Source organism: Pelodiscus sinensis, chromosome 32 (genome assembly GCF_052426305.1).
Source record: "Pelodiscus sinensis isolate ZL-2025 chromosome 32, ASM5242630v1, whole genome shotgun sequence".
NCBI lineage: Eukaryota > Metazoa > Chordata > Testudines > Trionychidae > Pelodiscus > Pelodiscus sinensis.
This window is the reverse complement of record NC_143083.1, coordinates 14,872,458-14,896,044: the sequence shown is the minus strand read 5'-3', so window position 1 is coordinate 14,896,044 and position 23,587 is coordinate 14,872,458. Positions and strand designations below refer to the sequence as shown.

Genomic DNA, 23,587 nt, shown 5'->3' with positions numbered 1-23,587 from the left:
AGTCAATGGGAAAATATAGTTATATCCATGCTGGCCATGTAATCTTCCCTACACGTTCTATATTTACAACAAAGCTCAACTGGTATAACTCACTAGTTTATTAATGTTCACAAAGTGCTTTGAGCATCTCCGATCAAAAGGAGCTATAAAAGGATGATTTAGCAGCAGGCTAGTTATCTGACTGTCCTCTGATTATTTCTGATTCCCAGTTCAGTTGTAGAAGGTGCTAATGATGTACTGCATTTTGGCTCATTTCTGAAACTTTCCAAATCGATTCACTCTGGAGAAAGCGATCAGATGGAACTAGTGTAAAAGAAATAGTTAGCACTCAGCCTTCTCCTTCAGTTAAAACAAGTGTTTATTCAAATAAATGAAAGAACAGGTGACAGCTACATTTAGAAAGCGAATGCACCTAAAAATATTTTTTTGGCCACAAACCCATTGGTACGAATGGATTATTTATTAGCATCGTCCCCATAGTATACAGGAACTGACTATTGTCCTCTGAGCCAGCCCAGCACCTGTTCCATTTGGTCTTTTAAAGTAATAATAAAAAACAGCAAGCAAATGGTCTAGCAGCACTTTATAGACTAACAAAACATGTAGATTGTGTCATGAGCTTTCGTGGGCTCAGCCCACTTCTTCAGATGACCAGAGTTATGATTAGAGGATAAGGAAACTTGAAATAAAGAAGAGAAGGGAAGGAGGGGAGGAGGAGAAAGATGTTCTGTCGCCCACCCCCCTACCTCTATGCATAAAGTATCAGGAGAAAGGGTGTTAAAAGGAGAAAACCAGCACAACAAAAAGTTAAAAAGCCCATCCACTAAAAGAACCAATTGACCAAACTGGATTTCAGATTACTGTTCAATTTCTCCTGCCAACTCGCTGACCTGCATTTTGCATGCACAGTTAAGAAGAAGTTTTCTAGCCACAAAAATCTAAGTCCTTCCAACCATACTGCTATAAACTCATAGTCCTGGTTTGATTGACAAGTGTAAATTATCTGCATCTTGGGCTAAAATTCTTGAACGCCTTTAGGGTTACAAAAACAATCTTCCATGCTGTTTCCCTTCCTCAAAGTTTCTCTGCTAGTCCCAGAATTCTGATCGGCTGGGAATGATCTCTGATCTGGATGTTTTAGCATAATAGAGTGCATCTTTAAAATAGTAACCTTTTTCTTATTCCATTAGGTCAAGAACTGCCGCTCTGAAATTCTACTACCTATGTACCAACAGGCACATATCCCCCAAAGCAGCTAAAATCCATCTCTCCTGTACACAGAACGCAATCAATCATGTCAAAAGCGGTGTTACCTTGTAGAGAGATGAGAACTTTAGCCAAAATTGCATTTGGGACATTTTAAAACAGCATTCAACTCCTTGCAAGAAGAGCAGAAGTCGGGCAATAGAGTGCGACGTGCTTTTCCAGTACACAACAGAGAAGGATCCTCATTCATGACAGCAGAAACGGCAGCAGCCGGAGAAAGAGCTCATGAAGATTTAAAGAAATCTTACACGCCAAAGGAAGGAGTGAAAATGGTGGAAAAAAAAGAGGCAGCCCATACAGAGCGGCTCTCCTAAGCCTGTAGAAATTTGCATACAGTCTTTAGTCATGAAGCAGAGTGCTCTTACTTCCTCTAAGTACGGGAGCTGACTTTCAGGAAATGATGCCTGCCTGGTAAGTCAGTGAAATTACTGGCAGTGCGATGAGAATTACTGTATGTGGTGTAACTCAACCACACATCCACTGTAAACAAAGCGGAGCTGCTCTCTGACTTCGGACAGAAGCAAAGTCTGTGTCAAGTACTTGGCTGTTCCATAAGCCAGCGCATAGCTCACCTCCCCCCCTCCCCCCCTCCCCCCCTCCAACCCTAAACCGAGAAGGGGGAAAAAAAAAGAAGCTAGTTTGGACAAAAGGAAACCATCGACCATCTTTGTACTGGTTTGCCCTTCCGAGAGTTAGGGGTCCAGATGCACCTGAGAGCCGTGTTCCTTCCTTCCTCGCCAGCCAGTCCCCCAACAAAAATAAGGGAGTTACTGGTGTACTCTGAATGGGTTTGGTTTGACACACGCCCATGCACCCCTTCCCTTTTCAAACACTTCATTTCAAGCTTCCTGCCTCTGATGGATAAGTAAAGAGATCACTGCTAGGGAGAGCCCATTTCTACTGCAGGGCGGAGAAAGGAAAAGGGACTAGAAGGAGGCATTTAAGCTAGATTTAACTACAACAAGAGACTGCCCCGAAGGGAAGGCAGATGCCAAAAGGAGAAGTAAAATGTTACTTGCAAAGTTTTGTGGTACGAGAAGCCTGTCGTTGGAAGGTATCTGCTCCGTTTTGGGGAACAGAACGGAACGCATCTGTGCGCTTTTCCCCAGGGAAATTAGTAACTGCACTATTACAGATTAAATGCTGGAGCAAACTTCTAGTGCCTGGCAAAGTGGGAGGGAACCACTTCACTTCCTCCAAATCGAGGTCGGCTCCTGATTAACTCCAGCTTGCCCGCGTCCGCTTTACTGTTCTGGCTCGCTGTGTGGGAACTGAATTCCACGTGGGTCAAAAGCCAAAGGCACAGCTCCGGCAGCGACAACGCATTCATTAGCTGTGCAGCTCTCGACTGACGGCTCCTAACCAGCTGCACTGGCAAAGGCGTCCTAGTTACCTGGCTGACACGCTGTTACCTCCGCATGCGCGCTAAAGCTAGTGGCCGGTATTCCAGACGGAAATCCCCTCCCCTTTCCCATCCCTGCAGGACACTTCCCAAGCTGTCGCGGACTGAAATGGCACTTCCGGCTTTTCCTGGGCAGGACGGGCAAGTTCAGAGATGCCTGGCAAAGGGGGGAAGAAACACCTGACCGGGCTCTGCATTAACACTGGGCACAAGAGGGGCTACCGGGAAAGCCCAACGCACTGAACGGCGCGTCGCACAAAAGCAGCTAGCCACAGAGCGAGAGGGTGGCTGGAAGGAGGGGCTCCTGGACTGAGAGACTGGCAAACAACCCGGGGGCCCGTGGAAGAGGGGACGTGCCCGCGGCACACCAGAGACTGGTCTCTGCGAAGGATTTGGAGGAGTGGGAGGGCACATGAGGCATACAAGAGATTCTTTTCCACGGAGGATCCTCTGCCACAGGAGATCCCAATGAGCCACAACCTCGTGAAACCCGTGCTTCAGGCCGAGACATTTCTGCAGGCGCATCCCCAGAGAGGCACAACACTGCAAGCCTGGAAAAGCACTTCTAGGACCTCCACTTGAGACAGCGCCTCGAAAGGTCTGTGGTCTGGGTCTAACTGTGTAATAAGTGCCATGGTGGAAGGCGCATTAGAATTGCAGCTAGATTAGAGATTTGAGCACCATTGTGCAAAATGCCTGGCCTGGAATACTTCCCCCCATTACCTAGGCAAGAAAGGCAAGTGTCTTTTAGTGCTCTGTGGCACCAGATCGCTGGCTGCCGTCTCAGGCAGAAGAGTGGATGAGAACAGCCAGACTGTGTCAGACCAAAGGTCCGTCTAGCCCAGTGTCCTGTCTGCCAACAGCAGCCAATGCCAGGTGCCCCAGAGGGAGTGAACAGAACAGGGAACCATCAAGTGATCCCTCTCCGGCCTCTGACAAACAGAAGCTAGGGACACTACCCCTACTCCTCCTGGCTAACAAGCCTCAAAGGACCTGTCTTCTATGAACGTATCTAGTTCTTTTTTGAACCTTGCTAAAGTCCCAGTCTTCACAACATCTTCTGGCAAGGAGTTCCACAGGTTGACTGTGCACTGCGTGGATGACAAGGAAAAGAAGAGTAAGGGTCGCGTAAGCAGTGGCCACTCTTGTGAAGCAGAAGGAAGATGCTCTCTCAATTCCCCTCCAAGTTTCTCAGCATAAAGGAGGACGCATCTGCCTGGATTTCACTCTTCCGCGAACAAAAAGAGTGGGAGCTGGATAGGAATACAGGGTGCTGAGGGGAAGCTGAAGAATGTGGTTTTTGTACGTAGCTGCTTTTGGATAGAGAAAGGCAGCTGGTATGCCACTGGTCCTGGGTCATTCAACTGTATCTTTAAATCCCCCGGAGAGGCCCAGAGCTTGGAATAGGTGTGAGATACTGCTACAGAGATAGAGCAAATATATCTAAAAAAAGAGTCTTAATTGCTAGAGACTTGCTGCCAGTAACTGACTTGCCAAGTGCCCTGGATTAAAACCACTGGTAAGTGACACTACAGGCCACCAACGATCTGCTACTTACACACCCCTCGAAAAGCAGGTAGGCTACTTCCTGTTTTGAACTCTCAGTGGACAAAGGATAGTAATAGAAATGTAGCCGTGTTAGTCTGATATTAGCCCACAGACATTCACCTTCCCCCCCATCCCCGTTCTGTTCTGAAATGTGATTTGTCCTTTTCATATGTGTTCATTTTTTTAAATTGTATCCTTTGGTATCTATGGCTGTGACTATTTTCTTCCACTACTTGATCTGAGGAAGTGGGTCTGGCCCACGAAAGCTCATCATCGAATAAACCATCTTGTTAGTCTTTAAAGGGCTCCATAGTCCTGTCTTTTGCTTGGACAAAGGAGGCTGACTAAGCCTCGCAGGTTTGGCATCACAATGAAGTGAGACTTGTTTAAATAATTATCAGGATTCCTAATGCGACTGACTAATATTTCAGTATCCCCCCTCTCCCACCCCCGGGATACTATAACCCAAAGGGGAACAACAATCTCTGCCGTTTCCCTAGCCTCCAGGTGAAGCGATGTAACAATTCATCCACTTGCGCATCACTGATTCATGAGGGCACGAACTGCTCTGAGCACCCGTGGTAGCTGCTGTTGCTACCAATATTCGCGACACCCACTACTTTCCAGCAAACACAGGATCTAAAGCCATGTCAACTGCTCACACTTTCAGTTCAACTAATATCATCCTTCCATCGCTCGAACACCTGTGTGTGTCTGGCCCACTTCCATATTTCAAGAACAGCAGCCGCCTGATGGCTACATGAGATAGGCAGACACATTCGCTGTCATCTGCTGGGTTTTTAGCAAACAAGTTGTCGTATGACCAAAAATCAAATAAAAGCAGAGAAGCTGCAGACAGGGAGAGGAGGCAGCTAAGCTCTCTCCTGCATGGACAAGGCAGAGAGCCAGGTTTTCCCAGGGAGTTTGGAGCCTAGAGATGTGTTTAAGCACCTAGACAGATTTTCCAAGTCACGTAAACAACTTGGTATCTCAACTCCCACGGGGCCTTAAATCCCATAAGGTGCCTAAGTGAATCTTTAGGTGCCTAAATCCCTTTGCAAATCTAGCCCATCATCTCCTGAACAGAGGCAGCATCATATCCGAAGTGGCTACCTGACCAGAGAAGGGAACAAAGCAGGCCCCCGTTTGCCTCCAGCAATGATCCAGCGCCAGCTAAGGGGAAAGCAGGGCCAAGATTCAAGCAGCTCAGGTCTTCTCCCCAGTGTTGTTTTCCAGGGGTACACTGATGGGACAGCAGGCTCTGTACATCCAGCCCTGTTTTCCTGGGTCCCTCACATCTCTCTCACTGCCCAAGATGAAGCCAGCTCCTTGCTCTGATTTTTGGCAGGCCTGGGTGTCAAAGCCACAGCTGCTTTGAAGAGTAAAAGTGCTTGCACCAGCAGAAGCGACTGGGGAAGGGGGCGCGGGGGCCACTTGCCCTGTGACACCCTCCTAGCCCAGGGAAGGGCTAGGACAACTTCAGGCCCCATCTCTCCCTGTTTCTTCGTACTCTTGTTCCGCCCCCTCCCACCTCCTCGCCTTCCCCTGAGCAATGCGCCACAGGAGACAAGCGGGGCTGAGGGCCGGCGTCGGCAGCAGGCCCCACAATCCCCAGCAGCCGCAGGGCAAACAGAACTGCTCTGCTCCCCTTGCCACGGGGCTCTGCTTCTCACGGGTGAGCGTGGGGAAGTGGGCGCCGCCGCTGGGGTTCAATGTGGAGAACTTGAGGCCGAGAGACCTCTCCCAAGAGCCACCTGCCGCTCAGGACAGTCCATCTAGCCCCGCGGAACAGGAGAGCCGCTGGTGTGGCAAGCTACACGTCTGTCAAGAAAGCCTGGCTGGAGGCAGGGAGACTCAGATGAACAGTGACTCAGGCCAGTTCTGCTTCGCATTAAAGTAGCTATTTAAAAATATTGCCCAATCCCCGTTAAGTTCTACTACAGCGGAGACTACTGGCTCTGCACAGGGGTTTCCCAATTCGACTGTAGCAAAGGCTGAGGGAGGAGGAGAAACGTAAAACTTAAACGAGTTTGCTGAGAACTTCTGAGAGGGTTCCAGGAATGGATTTTAATGGAAAACTTCCTGATTGTCTGTTCCCTGTTTGTGGAGTCTCTGCCTTGCCTCTGTGGGACACTGTGCTTACGCCACAGTTTAGCTAAACCAGGGTGGGGTACACACTGGGACTCACCGCTACGCAGCCCGGGGAGGCTGGGATCCTGGCTGAGAGGAGGGGGTGTGGTGGGGCGAAGGGTGGCTCTGGGTCCCAGCAGGGGCAGGGCTGGGGAGCAGACTCCTCCAGCCACCCCTTCATGGTTCACGCTCTCACCAGGGCTCCGGCCACTGCCGCAGTGGTGGCTGAGAGCCTCAGGCCAGCTGCCCCTTTTGCTCCTGCACCGTTGGCCCTGTCGGGAGGGTTCAGCAGCGCTGCTGGCGGCGGGGAGCAAACAGGGAAGTGACGTTCGAGTGCCGCCGCCGCAGGGCTTCAACATGGTCCACATCTGAGCCGGCACCGGGGGCGGCTGCTCGCAGGCACCCTGCACTGGCTCCTCTCACCACTGAACCAGATTAAAACCCCAGGCAGCGGCAACGCTCTGGAATGGAGGCGGCTCAACCACGAGCAGCCACACAAGCAGCTGAAGTTTGATCCAATTTCTTTTTCACTGGCCGCTCCTTCCGGGCTCACGGCCGCTCCAGCCAGCTGCAGAAGGCCAATCTGGCACGTGTGTTACTTCGTAGGTAAGAAAGTCTCGCCAAACTCTTCCTGAGCCTGCTTCACCTCCGCTGAAGCCAAAGGCAAAACTCCTGCTGATGCAGGATTAGGCTTAAACCTGAGCATCTTTCGCCCACCTCAGCAAAGCACTGAACAGGGACGGACTTGAGCACCCGCTCACAGCTTAGCAAAGAGGAAAAGATCCCTGTGATACCCTCGACATCCCTTGCTGCATGACAGCTAACGTACTGCTGTGGGCTGGGGAGAGGAGGCAGATACGGACAGATCCCAAAGTCCAATGAGTGTTCACTGAATTTCCTGGGGAATCCCTAGGGAGAGGGAAATGCAAATTACCCAACCCCAGTTATGCAAAACCACAGCCCTTTGAAGCTTGTGCACCGATTGCTCATTACAGAAGGCCGGAATCAAAGGCCTGAGCGATAGAAACAAATGGTTGACCTGGTTTCTGGTACTGGACAAGTGAATTGCTAACCAGGGGGAAAAGCCAGATGTAGGCTTGGAAGGACTAAAACCTACCAGAGCCGCAGACTGGTGCTGAAGGTGACCTTGCTAAACACTTTAGCATGCACGTAGGTGGTTCTATGGATTGAAGATCTTCTCTCCAATGCTTCCCTTGAGAACACATGCGCTTGCTTAAAGGAACGGCGCGGTACGTTACATGCTGGGCATGGCGCTCGGGGAGAAAGCCAGGCTCCGGCACTGGCTTCTGAGGACAGCACAATGAAACCGTACAACCCCACGTTCGCTCCCTTCTGACCAGGGTCTCCAGTCAAGAGCAGTGACCGCTGGGAGCCGGACGGGGTGCTGCTGGTGGACTGCAGAGGGGGATACAGGTGCAGTTGCCCTGAACCTCTGACAGGGCCCTCAGTGTCTGTGCTGTGGGGTTTGCTTGTGTTTGGAACCAAATACTGACCTGGCTGGGCTCAGCCTATACTACGTAGTTAAGGGTTAAGGCAGCCAAACCTGGTGCGACCCCTTCAAGCTGCCTGTACTGGCCTAGAGCTGTGTTTCCAGGGTGCCAGGTTGATCAGGCGCAGAGACCGAGGCATGGTCATACCTAGGGAGCTTAGACGATTCTGCTTGGTCACAGCCCGCGGCCTGGCAGAGCATCCCACGGTGTTGTCCCGGGCACTCTACAGCCACGCTGAGGCACCCAGGGGGAGTTGGCCAGATTTTCCCAGAATGCACAGACAGCAACAAGATTTAGCAGCAAGGCAGGTGTGGCTGCACATGCAGGAGATGTGGCGGTTCTGTGAAAACGTGGACAATTCCCTCCCATTCACTAGGACCAGTAAGAAGAGGCCTTACGACAACTGAAACTGTTCTTATCACGTCGGGGCCTAAGTAAACTCGAGCTATCTGCAGTGACTCTGATTAAACCGTGCCCAAACCGGTCTCAATGCAACAGTATGGCCACGGGCAGGTAGAGCAACGTGGTAGGGAAATGCTTGCAAGGCAATAGAGGCAGTTAAGTGTCTTCAAATTGATTTTAACATCTGTATCCCCAGTGGACCGATAACTCCTGAAGAGCAATAGGAAATTCCAGGTGGTTTCTTATTCCAGGAAGCTCTTTATTTCACCCAGAAGCAAGTCTCCCCTACAATTGAATACCTCGACCATTGATTTCTTTCAAATCGCCCCAGCTCCGCCACATGCAAAGCTGCACTTCAATTAGTATTTCCTGCGCCAGCGGTTAACCTTTTCCTTGGGTATCAAAAAGGCAATTTCAACAGGAAAGTGCAAGAGGTGGAAAGTGGATGGGAAAAGGCCTGTTTCTGATTAACATGCGGTCAAGAGCCCCACACGTACCACAAACTGCATCAAAATCACTTCAGGCAAAGACTGTAATTGCATCTTTACAACGCTATTACAAATCACTCATCATAAAACACGGGCTCTTTCTTTCCCCCACTCCCAACCCCTTCTCCCACGCCCAGCCAATCAGCAGCCGATTGTCCTCTCTTTCCAACAGCAGCACGATTCAGCAATGGGAATTGTGGAGTCCTTCATGCTTGACACACAGGAAATATTAGTAGGCACCATCTCTCTGGTGCAGATATGGTCGTGGACTGGTGTGTTCCTTCACGAAGAATACTGACCTCCACCTTGCATTTCAGTTTCACTCTAGCTAATGTTTTGATATGTCCTAATGACAGTGAGAGCCTCTGAATCATCGCTATGAATTTACAGCCAGTTCTCACGAACAGCATAAATCCCACCTCCAAGAGAAAGAGCTTTTCCCAGACTTGTCAGCGTTACATGTGGCATTACGAAATACAGTCCGTTTCGGTCAATTGCACCGTTATAGGCTATTTGAAATTGTACATTTCATGATTCCAGCTATTTAAACCTGACATTTCACAGTGTTGTAATTGTGGGGTTCCTTACCCAAAGGGTTGTGGAGGGTGGGAAGGGGGTTGCGGTACTGCTACTCTTACTTCTGTGCTGCTGCTGACAGCGACGCTGCCTTAAGAGCTGTGGCTGCTGGCTGGGAGCCCAGCTCTGAAGGCAGAACCAGCAGCAGCACAGAAGTAAGGATGGTAAGTTATGTGTTACCACACATACTTCTGTGCTGCAGCCTGCAGAGCTGGGCCCTCAGTCAGCAGCCTCCACTCTCTGGCCACCCAGCTCTTAAGGCAGCAGTGCCAAAGTAAGCAATAGAGGTGGCAACACTGTAATGCCCCTAAAATAACCTTGCAACCCCCTCTGCAAGTCCCTTTTCAGTCAGGATCCCTAACTGGAGAAACACTGTCCTCCCCTGTGACATCTGTGAAGTACAGTGGGGAGTTCTGGCAGTTCAGAGGGGGCACTCAATGCCCGGATGTTACTGGTTTAATGTGACAAGGGCAGAGGGAGTTTGTTGTTTCAGAGAACAGCCCAGAACTGGAGTCCTGGGGACGAGTGCCCTGGTGACCAGCTGACCCCACTCAGAGGACACAGCTGGTTATGGCCAGAGACAGACAGTAGGCTACAGCAGGAAGACCCCAGCAACTGGCCCAGCTGGTCCCAGTGAGGGGAGAACATTGGACCGAGGAGAGGGGAGGTGGAGAAGAGGGGCCCAGGCAACGCTGTTACCTAGAGACACACAATGGCTGGGGAGGGGCTGTTGCTGGGGGTATTGGAGGCTCTGCTGAGAGACTGTGGGGCTGTTTGGGACAGAAAGCAGAGCAGACAGGACTCAGCTGGCTGCAGGGGAGACTGACGTGGGGCTGAGGGCCCAGGCCGACTGGCCTGAGGGACCCTTTGCTGCATTCAAAGCTGTTTTGTGCTGGCTGAGTTGCTCTAATCCCTCCGGGAGTGGAGGCCCCGGAGATCCAGAGGGAGGTGACCCCCGAAGGGGCTCACGGCGGAGGCAGGCGGCCGAAGACCCTGAGAGGCGCTGTCCCGGAGGCAGAGGGGCAGACCCCCCCTCCCCCGGTGAGAGTGGCCCCACAAGAGAGGGTCACTGCACTGGAGTGGACTCCATGAGAAAGGGCCGTGTCTCTGCCACTGTACCGGAGGGGGCTCCCCGAGAAGGGGCTGCCGCACTGGAGGGGGGGGGTCCTGCCCGGGATGATTGTGGGCACCACCTGTGAGCCGTAACAGTGTAAAAGCACAATACCCAATTTCACGGGGTGGGTGGGGGGCACCCAGATTTCACAGTTCATGACACATTTTTCACATCCGTAAATTTGGTAGGGCCCTAGCGATGCCTCCTGCCTACTCACGCGGCTGCATGAACGACTGAAGACCTAACGCTACCCACTTTGTCATATTAGAAATCAGGAACTGTTCAGCATCTTGAGACTAAATGGAAGGCCTGGGGGCACAGTTTATAGTCCAGCCTGACCGGTCCCCTCCCCAAGTCCAGGAAGGGGGGAGATGGGAGAATCCTGTTACTGTCTTAAAACAGCATTTTCAGCAGAAGTCGTGAGGGGGGGTTGGACCCGTCTGGTGGGTTTAGACTGATTGTACCATCGGATCAAGTGCAGGTTCAGAATATGGTTTTGTACTTGCAGTTTTTAGCTGTGGTTCACCCCCTAGCTCCATACCAAGTTAGCTGTGGGTGTTGGACTTCACACGCCGTCTATCCCTAGATCAAGCACACTTGTCCACAAAAATTCATTGTGTTTGGGGAGGCCTTTAGTTTCCCTTTCAGGATGTACAGGCTTCCTATGGATAGTTCCGGGAGGGAGTAGCGTCAGCCTCTCCTGAGCAGAGGAATTCAAGGGTCTGTGCTCTCTAATTCTGGTGTTTCGCGTCTGATCTACCATCTGAGCAATTGTCCTGTTCTTGCCATTGCAGGCTTTGCTGGAGCACGCTGAGAGGGAGGCACCATTCTCCTTCAAAATTAACACTGATGAACTGCTCTGGGATGAGCTGCAGGCTGTAACAGAGACGCATTAAGAACAGGCAAAAATAGCCCAGAATAGGCCTGTTCTGAGTACAGTAAAACTCCTTTAGTCCGGCATCCAATGCTCCGGCACTCCTGTTGGTCCGGCACCATCAGGAACCCGGAAGTGCTCGGGGCAGCCAGACAATTGGAGCTGCTCTGCGCCCGGCTTCCCCGATTCAGCCGCTGCTGAAACTGACCAGCAGCTGAATCACAGAAGCCAGGGGCCGAGCAGCTGGGGTGCTGCCAGGTTGGTCCAGTAGCGCTGCCCCTCGGGGCTGCGGGACCAACCCGGCACCACCCCAGCTGCTCTTGGGGACGCTTAGAGCAGAGCAGCCAGAGTGCTGCTGGGTTGGTCCCGCAGCATCAAGGGGCGGCGCTATGGGACCAACCCAGCAGCACCCCAGCTGCTCTGCTCCAGGTGCCCCTATTCAGCCACTGCTGAAACTGACCAGTGGCTGATTCTGGGAAGCCCGGGGCAGAGCTGCTCTGCCCTGGGCTTCCCGGAGTCAGCCGCTGATCATTTGCAGCAGCAGCTGACTCGGGGACGCCTGGTACAGAGCAGCTGGGGTGCTGCTGGGTTGGTCCCGCAGCGCTGAGGAGCGGCGCTACTGGACCAACCCAGCAGCACCACAGCTGCTCTGCCGCAGGCATCCCCAATTCGCCCACTGCTGAAACTGACCAGCAGCGGCTCAATCGGGGACGCCTGGGACAGAGCCGGACTATTGGAAGGGGGGGGGCTATGAGGGGTCTGGGGTGGCATCCCCCTCACCCTACCCCAGACCCCTCATAGCCCCCAGCATATCTGATAATCCGGCACCCCCTGGGTCCTAAAGGTGCCGGATTATCGGAAGTTTACTGTACTCGCTTAGTGCACTCGCTTAGTGCGGGGATTTCAGGACAAACTGCATTTTGGTCCCAGGAGTTGCTGTCATGTGCCCGTCAGCAGCCCTGCACATCGTGCAAGTAGACGACTCATGGAAACAACTTTCCAAAGGGCGGCCAAGGCTGTGTCTCGGAGGCTAAGTCCAGCTCGCCCCTCGGGTAGAAATGCTTCTCCCGCGGCAGGTGCGCGCTGTGCAGGCTCCCGTCTCCGAGAGAACCCGCCCCCCTCCCGGACACCTCCAGCACGTGCCAGTTATGGACAGCGTGGCCTGACCGCCGAGTTCTGTGCCCTGGGAACCCTAATCTCGAAGGGACGTGTCCGGACAGCGCCTTGTGGCAGTGGCCTCCCAATGACCGGCAATGGCACTGAGCAGACTGAGCCAACGGCGGGTGCTGAAAGCCACTCATGCTGTGCTTTCAACAACTGATTCTCCAAGGTCTCTGCCATTTCCCCAGGAAGGGGTCTCTCTCGTACAGGGCCCAACAAAATCACCAGGCTCCTGGGCCAGGTGTGGGGGAGGGGACCGGCTCTGCGCTGCCAGAAGGGGCGGGGCCTTGGATGGACGGGACGAGACCGGGGCCATCCTCTCCCCACCCCCAGCCCGTGAGCCCCAGCCACAGCATGCCCCCCAGGGCTCTAGAACAAGCCACGTGGGCTAGGACTCCGGCCTCCACTGCCCTTTTGAACTGCCAGGCCCTGGCACACTTGCCCCGTGCCCCTTCCCCGTGGGCGGACCTGCTCTTATCTGCTATCATTTTAGGAGCTTAAATCAAAGATACACCCCCCACAAGCTATCAAAGATTAACCACTTGGGTTCACTTTCACTTTGACTCCAGTTCTTCAGAGCCCTTCTCCACACACTGCAGACCTGGGCTGCTGTTAACTGCATTGTTGTTTAACAAGGATTTCCCTGCCGTGGTAGTTTTGCCCCTTCCCAGGGGTCTGCCACACCCTAGTGAAACCAAGCTGCCCCACACACATTTCCAGCCACTCCACCATGGGTTGCATTTTCCCCAACCCGCTTCTCGTGTCCTGGTGCGCAGAGGGATGTCTAGTTACGTACCGGAGCCAAAGGAACCCAAATCCGACCTGTAGCTCTATGAAAATCTACTGCACCGAGGCTGCTGGGCACGCCAAAAGGTTTTTTTAGCGATGTGCTAGGCTAAGGAGCAGAGCAGACCAGTTTTGGCCACACATGGTGCTCTATAATATATTTGATTAATTAAATACATTTGGATATGAGAGCTCTAAATCCAGGCACAAGTGTCAGTTTCAGCCTCCCAAAATGAGCCGTTTATAATGGCAACAGGCAGCCATTGCAAGGGTACCCAGGACAGCACTTATCACAACCATGGCATTACCCTGCAGGAGAACGAGGGCGGTCAGCACCGCCTTTCAGTACAGCAGGATCTCAGCGTTACACCCTGCGTGGTCAGCCACACCCCTCCTTTGCATCTGAAGCACACAGGCGGCAGCCGAGACAAAAGCCCCTCCCCAGCAGCAACTACAGCCCAGTCAACTGCTAAAAACTCAAGGAAAAGTTTTACCACAATTTGACTTGCAAGAAAGATTTCTGTGCTGCTTTCGTTTAAATTAAGATGCTTCAAAGCCACACCTTTGTATTAGGGCGAGGGGTGTGAAAGGTTAACCAGTGGGGGCTGGAGCAGCTCCCTGCCTGCCGTGGGAGCCCCCCCGGGGAGCCCAGCTGGCGCTCAGGCAACCTCTATCCATGGCGGACCCAGGCACCCCGCAAGCAGGGTCTGCTCTCAGTGTGCGGAGAGCCTGGCTTGCCACAAGCAGAGTCTTCTCCGGCAGGGGTTGTGCATCAGGAGCCTATGGGGGCTGGGAGGTAGGAGACCCGTGGGCTGGGAGCTGCTCCAGTCAGGCCGGAGTGGTCCCCTGCCAGGATCCCGCTGAGCTGGTTAACCAGTTAAACCTTTAACCCAACCTAGCGTCTGAATGATTAACGGGGATTTTACACCCCTATTAAGCCAATGGCCAGCTGGAGACTTCTGCTCAGTTACAAGCGTTTACCTTTCCAGGAATGGGCAACTCACCAGTCCCTGTGAGGTATGCCAATGGCAAACTGCCCTCCTGGCAAAAAGCTGGCCCCTTATTTCCAGTCTGAATTGGTCGAGCTTCAGCACCCGGCCACTGGATCTTGCCAGGCCTCTGTCTGCTAAGCTGAAGGGCCTTTGATCCGATGCCTGCTCTCTCTGCAGGCATGCGCGGATTGGGATCAAACCTCCGGTTTGTGCTCCGAGTCTCACCGGAATGGCCTATTCTCCAATCCATTAATCATCCCGGTGGTTCGCCTCTGAACACGCTCCAATTCTGCAACATTCGCCCTCAAAGAGCATGAGCACTAGGCCGGGACACAGGATTGCGGGAGTGGTCCATGCAAAGATATTGTTCGCTTCTGCTACTTTATATTCCTGTACATACGTCTCAGCTCTGCCATGGGCCCCACCCTCACTCTGCCCCCTAAGTGCCCACCCCACCACTTCCACGTCCTCTCCCCTGAGTGAGCCCTGTCCTAGAACCTCCCCGAGCCGCCTGCTCTCTGCAAAACAGCCGAGTGCAGCAGGCGGGAGGCATGGGGAAGTGGGGGAATTGATCGGCAGCGCAGCCGGCAGGTGGGGGGGGGGGGGGAGCACCTGCTAACTTTCCATAGGTGCTCCAGCCCCGGAGCACCCTCAGTGGACGCTTCTGCATCCAAAGTCATACCAGCCTTCCGAGCCCCAGCAGCACACTGGGAGCTCGCGGCCAGCTCATTATCCACCACAGCCACCAAATCTTTCCTTGGAGGGGACGGACTCCCCTGCCCTGTAAGCAGGCCCCGTGTTCGCTGGCTGAACTGCAATGCATCGTGCTTGCTTGGGCAAACCACGCCCCCAACCGGCATCATCTGCAAATCTGGTCAGGGTGGTTCTGAAGTGCTTGTCCACGTCACTGATAAAAACGCTGCACCGCACCGGGCCGGGCACCGACCCTGAGGGACCCTGCTAGGAACGCAGCGGCTCTCCCAGGATTCCCTGCTTGCACTTTCATTTGGAGGCCTGTCAGCTAGCTTAAGCATCAGGTACTCCAGGCTCCATTCCCGTCTTTGCCACGGCGGCGGAGTCTGCGCTGGCCTTCACAGGGCTGAGCTCTCCCCCCATGCTGGGGCCGTGGCCACACTTTCAGTTTAAAGCCCGACACAGTGTGACCCTGGATTAGTCTCTTGACTTCTGGGGGGGGGGGGGGAGCATGTTTCCCAGCCTCCCCGGCTATTGTACTGCATAGCTCTGAGATCCTCGGAGAAAACGTGCCAAAGGTCACTCCCCAATGCTCTGAAATGCAGCCGTGAAGCTGGCAGGCCCAAACCAGAGACCCATTTCTCTTATACCAGGCACTTGCCAAGTCCACACAACTGCCCAATGCCCAGAGAAACTTGTAAGCCTCTAGGAGCCAAACTTCCTTTTCACTTTTCTTCTCTCCCCAAACCACAACGGAAATGTGACCTCACAGCCCGTTCCCCAGCAAAAGAGGGATGGATGGCTCTTCGGAACCTGCTCCACACTTCCTGTCGCTAGGAAGGGACGACTCCCCGTTCCACCCCCGCCGCATGGAGCTGATCAGCCGCAGGCTCCAAGACGTCCCTCCGCACTTGCCTTCCCAAGCCCCAGGGATGTTCTCAGGCCCCTAAAACAGCCTCACGGGACTATTTTCCTTCCCTTACGTAAGCCCACGTGGCGGAGAATACCAGCAGAGCAGCAAGGATGAGTCCCACTGCAGCCAACGGATCCCGGCCTTTTGGCTAGGAAATGGATTTAAGTTTCATGTTCACTAAGAATTATTCCGAGCACGCAAGGGGAAGCGTCTCCCAGGGACTTCGCTGGGCCAGGGGAGGTCAATGTCAGCCCCTGTGCCGCCGCGGGGCTCTGCTCTGGCGTCAGCAGAAGGGAGCGGAGCTGGGGGGAGTGCGCAGGGCACCCGGCTTTCCCCCTTCAGTGCTCTAGTCCCGTGGATGCCAGACCACAGATCTTGGTGGATCCTCTCTAATCCGGATATCAGCCAAGCTACCGTGACAACGTCCCTGATGGAACACACAAATCCCAGAGGATCTGCCCACCACTTCTGGCAAACCAGATTCTGCAGCCTGCGCTGAAGGTCAGGCCTGGGCCCTAGCAGAACAAGCGAGGAGGCAAGTGCCAAGGTTGAAAGAACAACTTTCCACCGCCCGAGCCACGGACAAATCCGCAGGCTCAACCTTCCTCCGCCCGAGCCACGGACAGATCCGCAGGCTCAACCTTCCTCCGCCCGAGCCACGGACAGATCCGCAGGCTGTGAGTGTCTGTCAGCTCCAGGGGCAGCCAGGAGGGAGGGTTCGCTGCATGAATACCTCTCCAGGGTCACTAGCTGTTGACGCCTTAAACCTCGCAAATCCATTATCGACAGCCCAGGCATTCCTGGGAAACCCTTTAGCCAGAAAAGCTACCTGGAGATGTAACACAGCCCAGGGCCACGTCACAACCCTGTGTTTACCCAGAATGGCTCATTACATTCCTGCGGGTATGTCACGTTACTGGATTTTAAGAGGATCAGACAGGTCACTGCTGCATCCGTGGGGGGGAGGGGCGGGGGTTTGTCCCAAAAGTTGGTACAAAGGGGGCCATAAGAGCTTCTGTTCTACTGATTCTGTATGTGCTATTCATGTACTTGTATGATATCCATGTCGATACTGGAAGGTTCTCTGTCTGAGGCAGAGCAATGGGCAAAGAACGTTCAGCCAGTAGCTATACTAATTAGCGACACTCCAGAGACAACAGATCTCTAAATGCCAGTCACACACCGGAGGAATGTCTGGAGACCTGCAAGCCCGTCAGGATAATGGTTGCTGACTTGGGACACAAGGACCATGTGACCTGCAGTGACCTGCTCTGGCCAGGAAGATGCCAGGAGAGGTATGTAAGCGCCACGTAGCACCCTCCATCTTGTCTTCAGTTTAGCTCCTGATTCCAGATGCAGCCTTGCAGGGAACAACAAGTTGGAAAGAATTGTGGACCCATCCTGGCATCTGATGTACACCAGAGACTTTTAAGACAGCAGTTTATAACATCTCTGCTAAGAGCCTGTATTGAGATTCGATGCATGTCATGTATTCTCCTTAACCTCACTCTCATGTTTTTCTTTCCTTTAGTAATAAACCTTTAGATTATAGATTCTGAAGGATTGGCTCAGCAAGGTCTTGTGAGTAAGATCCAGAGTGTAAATTGGCCTGGGAACTGTGGCTGGTTTCTTGGGACTGGAAGAACCCGTACGGGGTAGGTGGGATTGAGTTCTATAATCCCTCTCCTGTGTTAGGCCCGGGGCTGACTGGGCCACAGGAAAAGCTGGGGTGTCAGAGGGGTTTTGCTTGTGAGGCTTCTGGCTGGCCAGATTGGCAGCGGAAGCGCTCTGTGCAACTGGTTTGTGACCTATTTGGGAAGGTCTCCAGTCTGGGGCTGTAAGGAGCCCCAAGTTTGAGCAATTTGCCCAGAGCAGACGCCCTCAGCTGTGCCCAGCCCCGGCCTGGTCCGTCACAGTGTGCAGCTCACCAGCTTGCTAGCAAACGGGAGCTTGGCAGTGCACACGCAGGCCCACACATCGCCCCGTCAAACCCATCAATGGGAAAGCATCAGAACGGCCAGGTGGGGTCAGACCAAAGGTCTCTCTCACCCACTGTCCCGTCTGCCCACAGCGGCATATTTAGGTCTCTTTTTGCCAAGGCCCTTGCAGGCTTTCCGCAAGGCCGTATTTGGGATCGGACTGAGGGAAGTCAAGGTACCCGAGAGTCACAGGCATACGTGGCTCTCCAGTCTAGACGTGTGACAAGAAGACAATCCCTCTCGTACACTCACACTGTTGGCCCCCGCTTCTGGCCCCTCACAAGCCAATGGATATTGTGAAACAAAAGCCTGCAGTGAGCTAATCACGCTCGCCCTTCAGGGTCACTAACTTGCTGGTATGGTTATTACAGGGTTAGATCTAATGAGATGTCAACACCATGCCCATCACCACATCTGAACGTGGTAAAGCCAGGGACTTTCCTATGTAGTCACCTGGAAAGATGTGTCAGTCACAGGTAGAATCTCCCCTCAACAGGCAAGTTTCATTTCTTGGGCAGAGAGAACACACTCTGTTAATATCACACTCTGTTAATATTGACGGCTAATGCCAGCGCCGGCAGTCAATGACCTACTGCTCAGAGACCCGCACTGCGGTGCAAGAGAAGTCGCCCCCCCCCCCTACACACACACACACTTTGCAACTGCAGGAAGAAGTCGTGCACACACACACACACACACACACACACAGTTTTCATCTCACACTCACGGGACACAAACCCACCCTTCAACACGCTTGCAAAGGGAGAAGTCTGCTAAGGCCCTACTCAAATGACCCTAGGATGGTTCAAGGAACAGCTGAGTCAAATCCATTGGCTCTTTGGGAGCAGATGGGATCTGTCTACACATGTTCATGGAAACCAACTCCGATCACGACTGAGAATTTCTCATACAGTGTAACAGCCACGCAGTGCCAAGAGCAAAGCATGTGCCGAACGCTCAGAGTCAGCCTTGCAGCATTCCTGGACACTGCCCCGTACAGTAACACGGCTCTGCAAGCCCTTGGCTGCTGACCCAGGACGGCGTCAACAGGCTGCCTGCTCTGGAGAGGGCCAAAGATCGAGGAATACTGGCAGAGATATCGAAGAGCCCATGCTGGGAGCATCAGTCAGCATTATGGTGCACTGCATATTATCAGCCCAACAGCACTGCTTTCTTAGGCACTGATCTGTCACAATTATACCCTGGAACAAGAGGTCTTGTTCAACACTGCTCATAACACAACCTCCGGCTGTGCAAACGGGGACCTCACTGGCTTCATGCAGTCTACTGGAATCTTCAGGAAGTCCTCTGCAGTAGTGCTTGCCTGCAGAGCAACAGAGCAGCACGGGAGAGTCATGGGAGAAAGGAGGACGGATAAATAGGCTCATTTATTAACCAGCGAGGCATTTTATGCCTGAGTAGCCCATGACTTCCTGCTCTTATATGGAGCATTATTGGAGCAAGAGGGTGGGCTGCGTGTAAATATTAGATTCAGTAGAAAGGTATGTGTCTTCAGGGACAGATGACAAACAACTTATAAAAATTAAAAAACTGAAATCAACTAACAACCTTGAGACAGATCTCCTCGGGCACTGACGAGCATGCAGCAGTACGAGGTTTGCAGCACACCATCTCAACGCCCAAAATGAAAGGGAATGAATTACAAAGACAACTTCAAGCGGGGACGTCAGAATGACCACTGTTTGCTCTTCAAAAGAAGCCAAGATCATTTAGAGAAGTAAAATAAAAAAAGAGTCTGAGAGGCACAGCATAGACTCCAGTGTAGGTTAAAGGAATCTGGTTCTTTTGATTTAATCTAAAATGCACCCACCAAAACACTCTGGGTTTCCTGACAATTAAAATGCAGTGTCACAAAACTGACTGCAAGAAAAACCACAGACTACCCCAGTGCCATCCCCCTGCACCCTCATCTCACCCGAAAAACCATCATTCCAAAACAAGACATCACCCAACCACCCTGTGATCAACAGGATTGGCTGAGAGAAGCAGCAAGCGGGGTTTCACAGGAGGCTGGCGTGGCATCAGCAGAATCCATGCTAATTAACTACCCTTTGTCGCACCCAGTAAGAGGGGAACCGAGGGGAAACCTTGCTGGGTTTGGCTGCGAGGAGGTGTAATACATTTAGAATAAACCTTTATTACCCAAACCTATCAAATCTGCCAACAAGACTCCAGCAAAGCAGGACTAGCGTAGCATGTTCAGAACACACACACACGCGCGTGCACACACAAGTATCTCTACAGCTTAGAGACAGGATCACCTTCTAGAGTAGACCAACGGCAGGCACACTGCAGCCCATCGGGATTCTGTGCGTGGTCCATGAGACATTTTGTTCACTATTGCCCACACACAGGGTGGCCAGATACCGCCGGCTTCTGTCCACGTCTTTTTTTTCCTACTGAAATTACTAAAGTGACACATGTAAAGCCAGGGCAGGTGAAGCCAGGTGCATGCTGATTGCACACAACATTGAGTGTGAGCGCCACGCGCTCCCTCTGCAGCCAATCACAGCGCAGCTATGGTTCAACCGGCACATGTAAATTCTAGGGCAAAACTACCCTATCCCAGGAGACCGTCTTGGTTACAACAAACTTGCAGCCCACTGAGACGGAGCCGCGTCTGCGGTCCTCTCCCACTGCTCTGGACACCCAGAGTGCTGTGTGTCTATTATCCGTTTAAATCAACTGGAAGGTCCCGGAGACAGGTCCCATGAACTTCATCTTCAAACCTCAGAGCATCCCGACCGTGCTCAATAAAAACAACAGTAAACCAGCTCTCCAGCCAATGCGCAACACGGCTGAGATTTGGACGCAAGCGTTAAGCACTGTTTAAGAAAAATAGGTTCTGTATTTTCAAGCAAAAGACAAAGAGCGGAGACGCCAGCCCAAGCGGCTCTTTCAACTGAAGAAACAACAGGGTAACGCAGCGTGACACGAAACGAAACAGGCACTGGGAACTACTGGTCACAGGCACAGACGATGCTGAATGGAACAGGCAGCGTCCCAGGAGTCCGTTTCTCAAGAGCAGCAGGCAAGGCAGGAGTCTCCTGCCCTTCCACTCATGGCCCAGAATGCCCAAACGCCTTTAGGGCAAGAAGAAAGGGGAGCGTGTTCCCTTGACTTGCAGGCCAGCATGCACGGACTGGGAAAGAGGCAACGGGGGCACAAACAAACAAATAGGCAGGAGAGAAAGAGGCAAAAGGACCTGGCTGCTTTCCAGCCTGCTACAGGCGGGGCATCTTCGGGTAGGTCTGCCCTGCAACCGGAGGTGTGGCTGCTGCTTGGAGACACCCCCGCACTAGCGCTCTCTGTGCTTGCATGGCTACAACAGGCATCGAGATGAGGGGGAAGGGCTGCTTCAACACAAGTAGGTTCACAAGGCCCCTACAGCCAGCCTGCCCTGTGGCACTACAAGGCTATTTTAGCCATGCCGGTGTGGGTAAAGCCACAGTGGAGCTCTCTCCAAGCTGCAGTCACACCTGTGGATGAGCTCAGGGAGACAGACCGTGGTGTCTGGACTGCCCCAGAGCCTGACTGGGACCTCTTGGCACCATACTGCACGTCTGTGAAGTTGAGGCAGCACTAGCTATCGAACACAAGAGATGGATGTGTCGCTTGGTTTGTCCGCTGTACCCACTTGCTGGGCTTTCTGCCCAGTTTCTCAGTGGAGGCAGGCTTCTCTGGCTGAGGCTACTGCACCCCCTTATGCCCCTTTTAGGCAGGAGATTCGGGCAGCAGTATTTCCCTGACCCCTTTACATCCAGGCTCTCTGCATGCCTGCTCCCCCTCACGGTGCTCCCCAAGCTGGCACTCAGACAAACACAACCATGACCCCTTCCGGTAGCCTTCATGGTCACGCTCTGGCTTTGCCCAGTGGGACAGCCAGGGAGAGACTCCGCCAGGTTCATTGCATCGAATGGTTCTGGTCAGATCTTCACACAGACGCTTCCTTCCTCCCCACCCTGCCAGAGTTCAAGCACTTTTGTGATTCTCCTTGAGCTCCACTGGCTCAAGCCAAAGTCGTCCCCCGGCCCAAAGTTCCGGTGCTGCACCACAGGGTGGCCCAAAGCACGCGCTGTGCCACGGGCAGGACTCGGAGAACCATCACCTTTGCACAGAATCCTCTCTGGTGTCGGGCAAAAAGCCAGGCCCAGCGGAAAGGCCTCTCAACAGGATGAGTCATACTCTGTCTGCAGTGCAGGCCTTTAAAAAAACCGAAAAGGGTTCTTTTCGCCTTTCCATGCTCATCCCCTGCGTCAGCAGCTAATCTAAACACTCCAGCATTTATGGCAGCTTAACCCTTTAGCAGAGATTCTCCAAAGAAGCTTCTTGCCAAGCTGGCTGATCTCTATTTCCATGAGGTAGCAGAGGAAGGAAACTCATCAACCCCTTAAACCTCTAAAATAAATACATTGAATAGTTAAGCCCACTGCCCACTGACCCCAGCAGCAAATCCACACCAGCCATGCCTATGCCAAGTCCTACTGACTGACTCACTAACATGGAGGCCTGCAAAACAGGCTAGTCTATTGCTATACGGGTTCCTTTATTTACCCACCTTTGTCTGCACCGGGGGTGGGCCCCATTTATAGTCACTGCAGGCTTCACGGCAGCCTCCCTGCCCCACCTCCGGTGCTGCAGCTTCCAACAGAGGCAGCAGCATGGGAGGGAGGTGGCTCCCCGGAGCCGGTCCTGCTCGTGGGGAGCTGGCTCTAGGACACAAACGGGCAAATCCTCTATAGAATGTGATCTGCCCTGGTGCGGTTTGTCTTTACTTGAAGCAGAGGTGAAGGGCACTGGTGCACACTGGCTCCTACAGCAGCGGGACGGGTATCTGCTGTCACACCAGGTCTACTACAGAGACATGTCTCCAATCCTAATGCCAGCAAGGCCCAAGGCTCCAAAAGCCAGAGTCCACAGGTGGGTCACAGTAGATCTTTAAAGACCCACTAGAAACAGAAGCTCAGCTGTAGAGAGCCCAACACGTGCACCCGCGTTCACAACGTCTCCATATTCTCCCGAGCAGGAGAGTTGAGAAGTGTGTCGGGTTTGCTCTTTGCAGCTCTGATGTGCTTTTCTGACACACTCCTTTGCGAGCAGATGATCTCTCCTTTATAACCAACCAACTCTTCCGACTCTACTCGTTCACGGTCATGCTCCAATGTTCGTGACATTGAAATTCACTACACAGCACGCAGCCGAAATGTCCCTCAATGAATCATGCAGGAGAAAAAGGCTGATTATCAAAGGAGATAGCTTCTTGTTCGTACATTTATTGTGGCATTCACATGCGGCTGGGAAAAAAAGACATTCAAAAGCAGTACATGGCAGCATGATGGGGTACTGCTAAAATAGGACTCTTCAATTTGCCAAAGCATGACCAGCATGAGATACACAGATGCAGACAGATCCTGTCCTTACTTGATTCTGCCAGTAAATCGGCTTCTTCGTGACCATACACACTGCTCAAAATGGTTTTAAATTCAACTCAGTCCCAGTTTCAGAAGTGACCAGTAATTGTAGGTGTTTCAGCTGAGGTAACTTAAAGGGACCTGGTTCTTAGAAACTGCTCAGCACTTCCCTCCACTAACAAGGCCTCAAGTCATCCACCCATGTCACTTTTGCGAATACAGGCCTTCATGTCTGAAGGAGGGGAGCGCTCTAAGGACACGGCATTTCCATGCCACAGACCAGTGGCTCTCAGGCCACGGCCCTCTCTGGACAAAGTGCC

General features: G+C 52.8%; 1 protein-coding gene across 5 annotated transcripts in view; it reads right to left on the bottom strand.

The window, feature by feature from the left end:
• SBNO2 (strawberry notch homolog 2) overlaps nucleotides 1-23,587 on the bottom strand; it is a 119,685-nt gene that overhangs the window by 37,396 nt on the left and 58,702 nt on the right. The window contains exon 1 of one of the 5 annotated variants that reach the window (XM_075902662.2): nucleotides 2,286-5,524. The exons of 3 other annotated variants lie outside the window; for them this stretch is intronic. In XM_075902662.2, the coding sequence (XP_075758777.2) occupies nucleotides 2,286-2,357 (72 nt within the window). In that variant the 5' untranslated portion in view covers nucleotides 2,358-5,524. Of the gene's footprint in view, nucleotides 1-1,313; nucleotides 1,810-2,285; nucleotides 5,525-23,587 lie in introns of those variants that run through there. One more of the 5 variants, XM_075902663.2, reaches the window with a different exon arrangement.